This window comes from Lontra canadensis, unplaced genomic scaffold (assembly GCF_010015895.1).
Source record: "Lontra canadensis isolate GAN:19392208 unplaced genomic scaffold, GSC_riverotter_1.0 scaffold4, whole genome shotgun sequence".
Classification (NCBI taxonomy): Eukaryota; Metazoa; Chordata; class Mammalia; order Carnivora; family Mustelidae; genus Lontra; species Lontra canadensis.
The window spans coordinates 13240375-13256871 of record NW_022630998.1 but is presented as its reverse complement, the minus strand read 5'-3'; the positions used below and the strand labels follow the sequence as shown (position 1 = coordinate 13256871).

The 16497-nt window shown below is 33.1% G+C and overlaps 1 protein-coding gene across 18 annotated transcripts in view; it reads left to right on the top strand.

Moving 5' to 3' along the window:
- PPIP5K2 (diphosphoinositol pentakisphosphate kinase 2) overlaps positions 1–16497 on the top strand; it is a 77573-nt gene that overhangs the window by 44762 nt on the left and 16314 nt on the right. For 5 of the 18 annotated variants that reach the window (XM_032845428.1, XM_032845396.1, XM_032845402.1 and 2 more), the window contains 10 exons: positions 146–273; positions 1031–1145; positions 6663–6770; positions 6863–6979; positions 9694–9861; positions 11415–11531; positions 12203–12376; positions 13678–13750; positions 15312–15431; positions 16316–16378. In XM_032845428.1, the coding sequence (XP_032701319.1) occupies positions 146–273; positions 1031–1145; positions 6663–6770; positions 6863–6979; positions 9694–9861; positions 11415–11531; positions 12203–12376; positions 13678–13750; positions 15312–15431; positions 16316–16378 (1183 nt within the window). The remainder of the gene's footprint in view (positions 1–145; positions 274–1030; positions 1146–6662; positions 6771–6862; positions 6980–9693; positions 9862–11414; positions 11532–12202; positions 12377–13677; positions 13751–15311; positions 15432–16315; positions 16379–16497) is intronic. The other 13 variants (XM_032845451.1, XM_032845445.1, XM_032845502.1 and 10 more) reach the window with 10 other exon arrangements.

Here is a 16497-nt window from a genome sequence, read left to right as displayed (position 1 = left end):
AAACTCAGAAATTTGTAGTGTTCAAAAAAAGAAGCTTAATAAAGGTATTTGTCTCTTACCTAGGATGTTTTAAATAAGCAGTGCATTTGCTAGAGTGCTTTGTCATTATACCCTTTTTCTAATAATGATATTATTTTCTGCTCAGGAATATGGTATAACTAAAGCTGAAAAACTGGAGATTGCCAAAGGCTACTGTACTCCTCTAGTTAGAAAAATTCGCTCAGACCTCCAGAGGACACAAGATGATGACACTGTAAATAAACTCCACCCTGTGTAAGAGACTGTACTGGTATTGTAAATCTATAGGCACCTGTTTTTACATATTCAAATCTAATGTTCCTATGAAGAAATCAGGAATGTGTTACTTAGTGCACTGTGGAAAGAAGGATAACCAAGGTATTGTTAACATTTAACTTCCAACCAAGGTTCTTTAGGGGTCCAAACTGAGGAAGAACTGAGATGAAAGGGGACATGTGTCATCTTTCATATGGGATCATCAGTGTGTACATTCAGCAGGATAAATATCTGTGAGCTTCTTTAGGGTTACGACCTTTGTCATTTTTATTAGAGGAGCTAAAATGACCTATTTACAGTGAATTTGACTAATATTATTTTTTTTTTTTTTTTTAAGATTTTATTTATTTGACAGAGATCGCAGGCAGATGGAGAGGCAGGCAGAGAGGGAGGAGGAAGCAGGCCCCCTGCTGAACAGAGAGCCCGATGTGGAGCTCGATCCTGAGACCATGACCTGGGCAGAAGGCAGAGGCTTTAACCCACTGAGCCACCCAGCCGCCCCAAACTAATATTAATTCTTTTTTGGCTAATCTCAGAGATCCCAGTTAGTTCTAGTTAATCTTCATGTTAGAGGAATATCTACAAAGGTAACTCCTCAGTTGTGGTTGGAAGAGGGATAGATTTACTCATTATAGTTTTTTACTTCTAGTAAGATTAAATTCCATTACAAAATAATTTCAGTACTTAATGTTTGACTAGATGGTTATGTTCTAACATTGTCTGCTACTAACTTTAGGTATTCCAGAGGTGTTCTGTCTCCTGAACGTCATGTCCGTACCAGGTTATATTTTACCAGTGAAAGTCATGTACATTCTTTGCTCTCTATTCTTCGCTATGGTGCCTTATGCAATGTAAGTAGAATAAGCTATTCCAATCTACCAAGTATGGTTCCTTGAACTCGTAATCAAATCACTAGTACCACTTTTTACTGTGCAATTTCAGTAATTGATCATTTGCCATCATTTGTCAAAGGTCTACTATATACCAAGCACTGTGCTAGATGTTGGGGATAAAGACATGTTCTCTTCCCTTTGGAGAAGTTTAAGCAAACAATTGCATAAAATATTTTAGGTAATGTTATAGGCTGGTGGTAATTAGATAAAAAGCACCTGATGAATTTGAGTTATTTAGGGGGTAGAAAGAATTTAGTGTTTGGTTGGATATTGTGCCTCTCATCTCTTGTTAGTAGTGAGTCATACCAAAATTTGGCTTAATACAGCCACACTTACTTTTATCTCCCATAGTTTAAAGGATTGACTGTGATATACTCAGGCAGTTTCACTTTGGGTCTCTGATGAGGTTGCAGTTAGACAGTGGCAGGGGCTTGAATCAACTTAAAGGTTTCCTCTCACATCTTGTGCTTGATGCTGTATGTCAGCTAGAACTTCAGCTGGGATTGTCGACTAGAATACCTATACCTGACCTGTCCGTGTGACCTGCCTGCTTCCTCAAAACATGGTAGCTGAGTTCCAGGATTGAGTTTCGTATTGGAACAAGGTGCATGTGCAAGACTTTTTTTATGATCTAGCTTATGCAGTAACATACTGGCACTTCTACTGACCTGAATGGGTTGAGGCAGTCATAGAGGTTCATCCAAATTCAAGGGTTGGGGAAATAGATCTACATTACTATATGCATAGAGTGTCACTGTCACATTGTAAGATGAGTACTTGGGATTAGATACATTTGGTGACCATCTTTGGAAAATAGGATCCATCACAATCTGTCTGTTGAATACACAATCCATGTTTCTCCTATTTACAAAATTCACTTAATCTCTCATACAATATTACCTGTCTTATTTTATTACATCATAAACTTGACATCCCAGGTTTCTTCACCTAAGTCAAGTTCAGATATAGATGGGGTTCCTTGGACACAACTCCTGAATGCTCAAGAGCATTTGATATTAATTCAAAGACCTATGAACTGAAGAGACCAATTATCTATCCTTCAAATACCCAACATACAGTGGTGGGTTAGGCATTAGGCATAAGATAACTGCTGTAGATGAACTTTTCAAAAGAGGATAAAACAGAAGGTGCATTGTAGTTACTGGTCCATAGCAATTTAGCGAAGCTCCCCAGGCCCATGTTGCCCATTCTTTATTTAAGGCTCTGTCATACTGCCAAGAAGTTGTTTTCAATGGCTCATGGCTTCATAATTTGGGTTCTTGATTGCTTCATCTGGGTCATCCTTCCTTTAAAATAAAAAGTAGCTCATGTTTGCAGTTGAGTAGTTTTCTTCAACCTGCTTCCTGCCCAGAGAAGTTTGGGGTTCCAAAGGTATGTTTATTTTTAGCTCAGGTGGTATAATTAAAAAAAACAAAACAAAATGGAATAATTTAGAATATACTATATTAAACCCATCAAACCTAAAGATCTCTTAAGGATAGCCCTTTCTACCTTGGGTTCCCTATGTGGTTACTAAGGGATGGCACTCAGCAATCGTTTATTGCTTAATACTGAGCATGTGAGAGACATACTCCTAGGATCCCGAGAAAGTGCGTTTCTTTGGAAGATATGTGAAGCACCTCATTACAGCTTTTGGAGGTCTTAGCAAGTGTTTTTATAATCGCACTACGTTATGGCAGTCTTGTGCTTCCTTTCTTCTCGAAAGTCTGTTAATTACAGCATCATTTGGTACCTGAAAATGCTGTGAATGAGAAACAGTTTTATTTTTGGACCCAGCAAGCTTCTTTATAATTGACAATTTCCTTGTAGCTTATCTCTCTCCTAGTTTATCACAGGTAGTGAGAAGAATCTTGGTGACATGTTTAGCACTTGTCCTAAAAGTCTCCAAAACTAGTTCATTAGAAATACTTCTTATTTATTTTCCACTGTCTACAGGCTAGTGTTTTCTATACTTTATGCCACTACATAGCAGGAGTTCATTTTCCTGTAGTTTCCAGTAACATTTTTCTTACCTTTATACAATCCCTCACCAACAACCTCCTCCAGCCTGTTAGGCTTTCACTAACACTCTCCTCAGGACCCTTCCAGTGCTCACACATATGGAGAGTGAGAAAGAAGAGAGAATCAAGAAAGATTCCCATATCTCTAATGTAGGTAATTTGGTAGATGATCCTACCATTCACTGATAAAAGTAACACTTGGGAGGAAGATCAGGTCTTCAGAAGGAAAAGTAATGAGTTTAGGTTTAGACAGCTTGAGTATGTTCATATGTGAGGATAGAGGTTTGGGTTAAATGTGCAGAGTTAGGAAGCCAATATACAAATGACAGCTAAGGTTCCCAGGGAGTTTGTATTTGAAATTGCAAAACGACATTGTAGGGATTGGCAGTGAAAGTGATAATGTACAAAAGACTTAGAAATTTTAATATCTTGTTTCTCAGTACACCCAAACTATAGATTACCTAGAAACAATTTCACTCTATTATATTTTCTATAACAGAGATATATTTTCATACATCTCTAAAATTGCAAAAAATAAGAATTTTTCCTTCAATTTTCTCTAAGTATTGGTGTACACATCTATACACATCTATTAACAAAGTGGTTCTTAAAAGAAAATTCAGTTTTGTTTTACCTTTTTAATAAAGGACATTTAGATATATAATGAAGATTTGTTAGTCTCTCTCTTTTTTAATGTTTTACTTATTTATTTATTTATTTATTTGACAGACATCACAAGTAGGCAGAGAGGCAGGCAGAGAGAGAGGGAGGAAGCAGGCTCCCTGCTGAGCAGAGAGCCCGATGCGGGGCTCAATCCGAGGACCCTGGGATCATGACCTGAGCCGAAGGCAGAGGCTTTAACCCACTGAGCCACCCAGGCGCCCCTGTTAGTCTCTTGATTCTTAATTTTATTATTAGCCTTGATGAATAGTTAATATTAAAGTTATACTAAAATTATTTCAGTCCTCTGTTCTCATCAGATTTTTCATTCCTATGTTCTTCTATGTCACTGCAAAGTGACAGCCCTTGCGTGCATATATGCATTATTGAGCTTTAATAAAATAAATTGTAAAAAAAAAAAAAAGATGCTTAATTAGCAAGTAAGGAACTTAATTTATCCAGTAGTAGTGATGGAATTGTTTGTTTTGGGGGAGGAGAACTACGTCTCCTATGTGGTTCCTTTTTGACTCTTACACTTATTTAGAAGGTGGAAGAAGCATGGAAGATACAGGAGCCAATAGAATAAGCCTGTGGAGCATTTTAGTGAGCAGTGGATTAAATGGCAACAGATAGGTTTGGGAGCAAATGCCTTGATGATCCTAAGGGGATTGGGAAACCATTTTTAAGCAGGGAAGTAAATGGCTTTGGTTGCTGTGTGGACAGCAGATAGTCTGGAGTACATGTGAGAAAACCAGTTTGGAAGCTCTCTTGCAGTGACCTGAAGAAAGGTATAACTTGGACTAGGGTAGTGGTAGTAGAATTAGAGCTTGTTGAGTATATATTGCATTCAGCTACATTTTTAAAACAAAAGCTGAACAACTCCATCCTTTTAAAAATCTGCTTCCAGGATTTCAAAAAAATTATTTTTCATGTTAGTAAATGCATGTAGGATCTTTAATATCATTATGATGTCCCATTTTCTAATATAAAAAATTAATTTATTTGAACTGTAATTCATGATTGCAGTTCATGTCACCTTTATAAGGCCCTATAAGAGGTATCTTAAAACCTTGTTCAGTCTCTCCCCACTTGAAATTTTTGATTTTTTTTCAGTGTGAACTGGGTAAAATCTAGCTCTCCATAATGGATTTTTTTCAAAAGATGTTTGTTAAGGTAACATGATTGTAAGTAAGATTTCAGGGAATGTATTTTATAAGACTTAATTTAAAAAAGATATTTTATAGATTCTTACATGTTAATTGTGTTCAGGAAGATGCTACTAAATATTATTTAATTTCATATGTTCATTAGATTAGACCTAGGAGAATCTATAACTGAAACACTGAATTAGATATTATTAAATGGTGTTTTCATTAATAATATAGGATCACAAACTCTAACTGAATTAGATATTATTAAATGGTGTTTTCATTAATAATATAGGATCACAAACTCTAATATATCTTTTTAACCTACTGAAAATTTTTAGTATTTAATTTAAATTCATTATTTATAGTAACTCACATTTAGTGAAACTCAAATGCTATGCTAATATTCTCCTTTACCAATTTTGAAAAAAACACAGATACATTTTTGCATATATTCCTACCACAAATACACAAGCAGACACGTGCAAACAAACACAGATTCAGTTTTTTCCTCTGGAATGTTGCTTAGGTTGGGAGTAGCTTCCCTAATGGCTTTGCATTAGAGCATTTAGAGGTGTGGATATCCATTTATTAAAATGATGCTAAGTACACATGGAAGAATACAAATTATATGATGTATATTTAACTTTACTTTTCTAGAAACTTCAAAAGGGGAATGCTTCCTCAGAGATGTGTAATGTCTAAATTTGAAAAGGAATACATGCTGGTTTGGGATTTTGTTGTTTTTTTTTAAATAAGTAATCAACATGTGGTCTTGTAAGTTTAGGCTTTTGTGTGTCAAATTTCATTTTTTAAAACAATAGAAATCTTCTAAAGTCTAAAATATTGTATATTCTTACTGTATGCAAAAAATTGTTGTATGCATTTATTTCTAAAGTTTATGACATATGAAATGCAGGAAAGTTATCTGTGATGTAGACCCTATTGCGCATTGACTGTAGACTTTGTACTTTGACTAGTTTTGCCCTTTCAAATAGAATTTTCTACTTCGAATGCTTGTAGTACATTTTCTCTAGGATTCCTTTCAGTTCTGATGCTATATGATTATATGTTTAAATACCAATGATTACCTAAATGAAGATGGAGGAGTGATGAAAGAGATGATAAGATTAATCAAACTTGTAAATATACTACCTCCTGCTGATTATTTTAAATACCACTGCAGTATAATGAGGCATATTTACTGATAAGCATGTATTACATACATTGACTATATAATACTGGGAAAAATAGCTCTACTCTTATAGGATAGTATTCTGATTATTAAGGGTGATTCCACACTTTGGGAATTAAGTTTAACAACTCACTGCCCCTTACTAAGCCTCAAAATACAATGTTGCTTTTGTATTTCAGAGATTTTTATTTTTACTTTCTAGAAGCTATTTAAAAAGTTACCATTAGATTTTCTATTACTGCTGATAAGAGATTCTTAAAATACTTTAGCGAAACATAAGTAATTTATCAAGACTTAAGTATAGTTGAGTTATTTTGAAAGGTTGAATATATACGTATTTACCTTGTTTGTGTGGTATAACTCAGGATTAAACAAACTACCATAATGAAAATAAAGTGACTTTCAAGTAAAGTGGTATGAGAAAAATGCTTACCATATACCTTTTGTTCAGGAATCAAAGGATGAACAGTGGAAACGAGCTATGGATTACTTAAATGTTGTCAATGAACTCAATTACATGACTCAGATTGTGATCATGCTTTATGAGGATCCTAACAAGGTAACAAGAGTTCTTGATTTGTATGTTATTATCAGAGGTAAGTAAGTAGCCTGTAGTTTTTCATTTTGGAAATGTTCTATAATATTTTTTAGGATCTTTCCTCGGAGGAGCGCTTTCACGTTGAATTACATTTTAGTCCAGGAGCTAAAGGATGTGAAGAAGACAAAAATTTACCATCTGGCTATGGATATAGACCAGCTTCAAGAGAGGTAATAAAGATGAAACTCGCAGTATTTGGTTACTATAGTTCTAGATTTCCATAAGATTTCTGTAAGAATTTCCTGTTAATGCACTTCAATTCTTACCTCAACTACCAAGTAGCAAGATGATATAAATTTCTTTATGTATGATTTGGGCAGACGACATTTCTAAGCATACTAGACTTTTATATTTTATTTAGATTTTTTGTATTTTTAAGACCACTATTTAGAATGCTTAACTATAGTTTTGGTTGTTGTATTACTTGAGGACTAGTGCATGGTAAACACTGTGCTAATGAGTACTTGGTACAAACTATTGTTGTTTTAATCCTTACACTAACCTTACAAAGTTAAATATGTATTCAATTTAAAACTTATCACTAAATTATAATTCATATTGATAAATCATACACTTATGATTTAGCTTAATGTTGTATTACAGAATGAACACAATTACAAAATAGCCAGGGAGGTTATACGTAGCATATTATCATCATTCCAGAAGACCCCCTTGTGTCCCCCCTCCCTATCCAACCTCTCTTTCTTCTCCTCAAAGATACCTACTGTTATGAACTTTAGCACCATGTTTGAATTATGCCTATTTTTGAACTTTTTATAAATCGCAAAATACACGCTTTTGGGGGAGCGTGAGTGGGTTTGGCTTCTTTCTTTCATTATGTCTATGAAATTTATCCATTCTGTTCTTCATTTTTGTTGTCATGTAGGATTACATGGCAACAGTAAAGATAAATAAATACAGTACAGTGTGTTCATCTCTTCATCTTTGATCATTTATTTGTTTCCACTTCAAGCTATGAAGTTTCTTTCATGAACATTTTTGTACAAGTCTTTTGGTGAACATATGTATGCATTTCTTTTGGATATACATTGAGGAGCAAAATTGCTAGGTCATAGGGTGTATGTGTTCAAGTTTAGAAAATACAATCAAATAGTTTTCTAAAGATACTGCCATATTCTTGTCAGCACTTGGTATGGTCATTGTTTTTAATGTAGCCATTTTGAAGGCTATACAGTGATATCTTGTCATGGTTTAATTTTACATTATCCTCATGACCAGTAAGGATTAGCAATTTTCATATGTTTATTGGCCAATTGGATATGTTTTTTATGAAGAGCTACTGGCTTAGACCAGCATGGTGTTGAATAGAAGTGTTGCTATTAAACACTTCACTCACAGTGCCCATGGGTGGCTCAGTCAGTTAAGCATCTGATTCTTGATTTCAGCTCAGGTCATGAGCTTAAGGTTGTGAGAGTGAGCCCAAGTCCGGCTCTAGGCTGGTTGTGGAGGCTGCTTAAGATTCTCTCTTTGCCCCTTTCCCCCAAAAAATAAAATAAAAAAATAAATGCTTCTTTATTCTCAAACTAAAGTAAAAAGTAATGTTCCAAAGAGAACTTTTTGGGATTTTGGTTGAGATTACATAAATTCTGCAGATCAATTTTGAGGGCAATAAACTTACAGTAGTAGATCCTCTAGTCCAAGGAGTTGATATAGCTCTGAATTTATTTAGCTGTTTTTGTATCTTTTTGGTAAAATTAAGGGTTTTTATGTCTTGTATCTTCTTTGTCACATTAATTCCTTGTTCTTTATATTTTTATGCTATCATACATGGTTTATTTAAATTTCATTTTGTTTGTTTTAGTGAATAGTGAATTTTAACTCAATTGTGTATGAAAATTTTATAACAGTCTTATTAACATGCTGTTATTAATTCTAATAATTTATCCATGATAATCTATATAAATATATATAATATATATAAAATAGATCATATCTATTTTCTATAGATATGGTCATATCTATGAATGATGACAAATGTCCAATATGGTATTGAGTAGATTTAATAATGGTGGCCACACTAATATTTCAATGATTTATTAACTGTGATGATTGTTATCAAGATTTTAGATATCTCTTAACCAGTTGAAGAAGTTCTTTATTTCCTATACTCCTTAGTTTGATGATGGATCTTATGTACTCTGCCTGACTTCTTTTGACTAATGTTATGTTTGTGAGATTTGTTGAATGTAATTGTATTTAGTTTTAGTATGTTCATTGCTATTGCTTTAAAACATGTTTTACTATATGTATGACTATGCCCCCAAGTTATCCTTTCTATTACAGATAGATATTTGGTGTAAGTTGTTTTTAATTTGTTTATCTTTTATCTGGAACTCTATTTTATTCATCTGTGTCCTGGCGCATGGTACACACCCAGTAAATATTTAGTAAGTCATCATATGATTATTTATGCAATCATCACATGTGTTGGGACTATTTGGGACATAATTTAAATATTCTGAAATTTATAAATTAAAATGCTGTTTTAGTTTGTGCTTATGCTAATGATATTCCCATATAATAAAACTGATCTCTGTTCTTTATTACTGTTACTTATTATTATTTCTTATTTATGTTGACATTTGATGAAATATAATTAAACAGTTGGTTTTGTATGGCACTTTGTATTGTCACTTACTGTTTAATTTTTCCATTATGTATTTCTTAAAGTCAGGAACTCTGTCATCTGTCTTATGATACCCAGATTAATATTAGGCTGTTGTAAAAACTCAGTTAATATTGATTCATTTGAATCAGCAAACTTATATATGTGCTTCAACTAACTTCACCAGTTGGTGGTTGAATTTATCATAAGAGACTCTTGCTTTATCTGAATTTTGTATGTTGTATTCTTTGCTCACAGAATGAAGGCAGGAGATCTTTTAAAATTGATAATGATGATGAACCACATACTTCTAAAAAAGATGAGACTGATCGTGCTGTGATACTGTTCAAACCTATGGTATCAGAGCCAATTCATATACACAGGAAGTCTCCACTTCCAAGATCTAGGAAGATTCCTACAAATGAAGTAAGTATATGTGTCAGAGCATGTTTTTCATAAAAAAAAACTAACTATATTTTAATAAAACAGAAAAGAAAATACAGCTTTAATTATTGAGCTTGGGAACCTAACAGATTTTTAATTGTCAACTTTGCCTCTTTCTCTAATTAATATTTTAAAAATAGAGAGGCCATTAAAAAAGAGAAAAAGCTTTAAGAATCTGGAGCTTTATGTATTGTTTTCCTAACAAAGTTAAGTAGACATAGTAAAATAAGACCTTTCTAAAAACTCATCTATTTTTTTCTCCTGTCACGTTATATTATTCTAATCAAGAACTTTTTTAAAAGTCTGATTTAATAGGCAGAGAATAATTTTCGCCTGAAAGTAGAGAGGAACTACCAGAAATGCCTTGACAACAACTGATTCCAATGACACTATAAATTAAGTATGAAATTCTAAGTTGTTAGCCTGATTGCACAAATCAGTATAGGAATTTGAAAATTTGAGGAGATAGTTGAAAATGTTACCTTTTGTATTAAGGTCTATAATTAAATAAGGCTAATTCTTATGTTCCCTAGTAGAATGACATTTAAATAACTACTAAAATAAGATTTAACAGGAAAGCTGAACAGTTGGAATGTAGTTTGTTAAGTAAATCTTTAACATCACTATGCATTTTTTATAATTCAAAAACCTTTATTTTGGGTTATCTATATTCCCTATAGGCTGATTCTCCCAGCACTGATTGAGATTAGTGCTTATAAATGTTTTCTAAATGCTCAATTGAAAGTACAGAGCAAGATTTTAAGATAGAAACCACCTTCAACTTTTAAGTTAGAAAAATATCTTTGTTGATAATGACATATGCCAAGTCATGAGAGTTAAATATAACATTTAACTAGCAGTTGGTGAGTAAGAACATAAATAACAACAAAACAGAATTATGCTCATTTCTGTTGCCCCAAATTATACAAACAGGAGTGCTTTAGGATTCTCAAATTTCAAATAAATATGTGGCCCAATTTGACAATTATGTATAGGAAAAACATCCATCAATAAGTAGATTGTGGTAATTTTATAATGGAAATTGTATACTACTTAGGGTTTCTATAGGGATTGTGATATTTTAAGTTAATTATTAAAGACAATGACTAAGAGCTGTAGAATTTGGGACTGTGTTCTAGTATAGCTTAATTTAAAAATAAGAAACCTGGGACTATGTTCAGGTATCTTTAATTTCAGAAAATTGGAAAATGACATATTAATATAACTTAAACATCTGTGTGAGGGCAGTGATTTTGATGTTGTTGAACAAAGCAATCTGCACATTAATCAGATTGTTCAAAATTTTACCATTAAACCTTCTGTACTCCAGAAAGCTTGTAACACTGATAAAGCCAAATGTGTTGTGAGTCTTCATTTTGCAACACATTTGTATTTGTAAATTCTTCAACAGAATCACTGCCCTTTGTTAATCTTAAGACGCAGAACACATTTATAAACCTTTTTTCTCATAAATACTTAAATAATTGCTTTCAAGAGATTATTTCTATGCCATGCTAAACTTTTACTTCCATAAGGTAAATTATTCAAGTAAAACCTTGAAGACTTTTTCCAGCGTCCACCATCTCCATGGATATCAGAAGTTTGTACTTCCAAAAGACACACAGAGAAAAAGACTATTCTCTTCATTTTGTGCAAGTAGATTTTACTCTGTCCTCACTGTCTGAAACCTGAACATGCAAACATGTAAATGATGATGTTTGCTGCATGTTTTGCTTACTGAACTCTATAAGTAATCTTTGGAGGGGGTAAACAAAATAGCTTGAAAGTGGAAACAAGTTCAATTTGAATCCATTTTACCTCTCTTTTTTAAAGTGTCTGGCAGATAGGTTTTCTTTTCTACATCATATACATTGAAACTTCTGTAACCCTTTGCACAATTCTTTAGTGCTTTGGGCTAGAAGGTTACCCAGTATAGCACAGAATGTCTTGAATATTTAAAATTAAGCAGAATACTTTTATACTTTAAAAGTTGCTAAGACAGAAAATTGTTAAATCTTTCCAGTTTTAAGAGAAAAGTGACAACTATTAAGCAGTATAAATACTTCGTATTTTGAAGATAAGGTAATTCCTATAATTGTTATCACACAGAATTAGATTTCTAACTCTTTCCCATGGATTTCTCAAATATTTGAAATATTTGGCTCCCAAATTACTGTTTAATAGTTTTTTTTTTTTTAAATTGATAAATGCGAACAAACTGTATTTTTTTTTCTTTCTGATCATTTGGCTCTGTTGTATCTAACTTTGCATTCTCTGCTTTTTTTTTTTTTTTTTTTTTTCTTTGCCCCTTTCTCACTTCCAGGAAGAGAGCCCCCTGAGTGTGTCTAGCCCAGAGGGTACTGGTACCTGGCTGCATTATACCAGTGGTGTGGGTACTGGGCGTCGAAGACGCAGATCAGGGGAACAAATCACTTCTTCCCCTGTCTCCCCCAAATCATTGGCTTTCACATCCAGTATTTTTGGCTCATGGCAACAGGTTTTTAAACTTTACTTCATTAAACATTTTCCTACCCGCATTCAGAGCAACAAACAGCTGTCTTTGAGGACATCTAATCCCTTATATTTAACATCAGAGTAAATCCTTCTGTATTTTAATTTTCCGTTCATTTAAAAATAAGCTTGTGATACCTGACAATATTTGAGAGAAAGAAACCTCTTACATTGCATGTGCTTAGGATTTTTATTGGGAGGATTTTAAATATCCAGGATTTAAAAATTAATCAGTAAATTTTATATTCCTGGAACTTTAGTGTGTTAATAAAAAATTTTTAAAAAGGAAAAAAAATCTTTTTTGGCATAGTTGTCCTTCAAAACATTCAGAAACAAAATTATGTAATTTGATGGTAAGAAAATTTAATGACCTTCCCCCCCCGATAATTGAAAAATTAGATTCCATTTGGAATTTGCTGAGAGTATGAACATTTTTTAAACTATCAAAATTTACATGGTCCTGTGTTAATTAGCAGGGTATACCTAATATTAATTATTCTCTCCCTCACTATTCCATTATCTGGAAGTATCTAAAGGATACATACAGTGTGGGGTTTTTTTGAGTTGTATAATATTTTAATGCTCTCTTTATATGAAGATGCAATATATAGGTACCCATTAGTAATATGGGCCAAAATAAAAGGACTTCAGAAGGACTTTCTGTGATGACATTTGGAAATTTAAAATAATAGAATTTTTTTGCTTTTTTTTTTTTTTTTTTTTTGCTTTAAGAATGGAAGGTCTGCTGTTACACATGACTTTCCCAAGAATTTCAGCAACTTCCTTTTGGAAATATAATGCATTTGATTATAGGAAAAGGGATTATGGTATCCATTAAGGCTGTGAATATTTAAAGGTTACTCTGATAAAGCCCGTGCATGGATCAGTAATTGTATGGTGACCTCAACAGTCTCTGTCTGTCTTTTCTTTTGTTTGTGATTGTTTTTCCCCCCTTCAAATACAGGAGCTGTGTAAGAGTGGGCATTTGGCTTCTTTTAAGAGTGAAATTATATCAATCTATTAATTGTTTCTTTTCATCTGTCTTGTTTCATACATGATATTTCATTCTGAATGCCTGCTTCGCACCACTTCATTGCAAGGACTTCATATGAAATGGACTCCCTTCAGAAGGGGATCTTGCATGATCTTTCATGTTTTATGTATTTCTACTAATATTTATCATACAGCTTATTAACCTTTGTCTGTCTGGAACAGGCTTCAAATGAAGTATGGACTTTTTAATTGATTTTACTGTTTTACCTCATTTATTTTGCTTTCCTTGTACAGGTTGTATCTGAAAATGCTAATTACCTGCGAACACCAAGAACTCTTGTGGAACAGAAGCAGAACCCTACTGTAGGTATGTGGTCTAAAGGGAAATTATATTCCAAACCTTCTTCAATTCCCTCTTCTGCACATATGTAAAACTTCAGTGATGAAAGCATGACCAAATGCTATGCTTTAGTTTTAATTTAACACATACTAATTAAAAGATATTGTACGACTCAAAGTATAAAGTTTCAATAAAATGAACGAGGAATAGCATTTAATTTGATTTATAACTGTTTTGACTATCTGCAGTGTGAAATACTTAGTCCAGTTGCCAATGCTAGTTTTTAATCTTGTATTCTATAAATTAAAACCCCAAAATGTTTTAATTTATGAAGGAAACTTCATTTTTCCCAGTTGACAAAATTGTATATATGCTATTGCAAATGAAAAAGAACCTTCTACTAAAAAGAAAAAAAAAAGAAACTTCTTTTCTGATTAAAAAAAAATTTTAAGTGGGGAGTGTTTTAAACCCTTTCTCGGTGTATTGATTTTCCTTTTGATTATCTCCTAAGGAAAACCAAAGCAAAACTAATGCATAAGTGCAGTTGTTATTCATTATTGACCTGTGGAACATAACTAGTTCTTTGCAAATAGAGTTGCAAAGCAACATTGAAAAGGACCTTTCTAAACTTACTAGTTTTAAGCTCATTGTTAGTAAACGATATGAGGTAATGGCATAGTATTTTCTCTATAAATTGTTGTCTAAATAGGTTTAATAAAGCATGAATAAGGTTCAACTTTTATGTACTTTGATCTAAATACTAAGTATATGAACTGTTTGTTGATGACTATTTACTTGAGGATCTTCTTTAGTTAATTACACACAGCTAATGTTGATAGCTTCTAATATTCCCACATTATCTTACTTTATGTATCATAATGTATTTGATAGAAATTTTTTTAAACTTTACCAAGTGGTAAAAGTTTTCCTTGGGTATAAAGATTTTTGCTACAAATTAAACATCAGTTTATACTGGCTATGTTTTATTTGCTAATAATATGTTTCATGGGGTCTTATTAATTAAGATCTGAAGTCATTTAAGTATTAAAAACTTAAGGTGATTTAGGCCTGGATGACCTACAAGGAATTGTTCTCACATGGTCTTCTCACAGATTAATAATTTGCTTTATTTTGTAACATATACTGATGATTCTTAACTCAGGGGTATCAGAAAAGATTCTTCATTTATAGACATACATTAAAAAATACTGATCTGTTATGACTAGATTTGTGCTAGGAGAGGTTTTTTATATGAACTGCTCATGCAAACTGACAGAATCCCTTATCAACCTAAATTAATTCCTGTGGTAGTATTTTTAGTACTTTTAATATGTATATGTCTAGTTATGGTATAGGTATATTATTTTCCTCAAAGGCAACATTTTATCCAGTGTTAAATACCTTCATTTGTACATATAATAAATGGTGGTGGTGATTATATTAAAGTTGACATTACAAGTGAATTGTGAGTCTATTGAAGGCACTGCCAGATAAGTGTGGTAAGAGCCATGTTATTGCATGCTGCATGAATTCCCATTGTGAATGGAAGAACACCCGTTGTGTATGTATTTTCTCTAACTCCCATCAGGGTCTCACTGTGCGGGCCTGTTTAGCACCTCGGTGCTCGGGGGTTCTTCAAGCGCACCTAACCTACAGGATTATGCTCGTACTCATCGTAAAAAGCTGACTTCTTCTGGCTGCATAGATGGTATGTGCACATATGCACACACAGATTCATATGCACACCCACGCACACACCCATAAACATGCAGTACTTCTCAAAGGCAAGCCTAAGTCCACTGACTGATTCAACTGGAATCATAGTTCCCTTTGATGACACCTAGCACCTAAATGACAATCACCGCTTTCTTGTCCATAGCTTGGATCCGTGTTTCATCAGAGTTAATTGTAGTTAGACACACAGTACTTATTCAATGACTAGTTTGTTGAAATGTGAAATTTAGAACTGCATCATATGTATTGGTCTTATGGACAGTAAGTAAGCCATATTATAAAGAATAAGTCTTTCTCTGATCTTTTAAACTTTTGTTCATTGTTATCCCTCATTTTACTTACTGACAGTGATCTATATGAAATAAAGTAAACAGAATGTTTATAAGTAGAAGAAAATATTTTGGCAATACTTTTATAAAATAAACATAGGATGAGAATATTTTAGAATCCCTAGTTGGAGAGCCTCTCACTCTTGTTAAAATACCTTAAGTGTTAATATTCAGATTGTCTTTTGAGGCTCGTGGAAGCTCGTGCCTGTTAATAGGAATGTTTATTAGCCCTTTCAGATTAACTTTATTTAAAATGTTTTCTCATATATCCACAAATTTACTTAAGTCAGTAAAACATGGATTTACCAGAATTGCTGGCTCATCCCGCTTTTCTTTCTTTTGTATATTTCATTAAACACTTTGTCTCTATCATCAAGCCATTTTACTTTTAACCAGTACCCTCTCTCATTCCCTTCTGCATGTCACCTAATTCTAACCTTCTTATATATTTGTTTTTTCCCTCTTTTTTTAAGTGTTCTTCTTTTGGTAGCTGTTACGAATTTCAGGTACCTGTTTTTCTCTTTCTCAGACGCCACACGCGGTTCTGCTGTTAAAAGGTTTTCTATCTCATTTGCTCGACACCCAACCAATGGTACGTTTTGCTTTTATTTTAAAAGATATTCCCCTGCTTCATCCTTTTTTATTTTTCTTTTATTTCAAACTGTGGGGTATACAGTATCATTCACTTCTCCATTCTTAATTTCAGTTGGC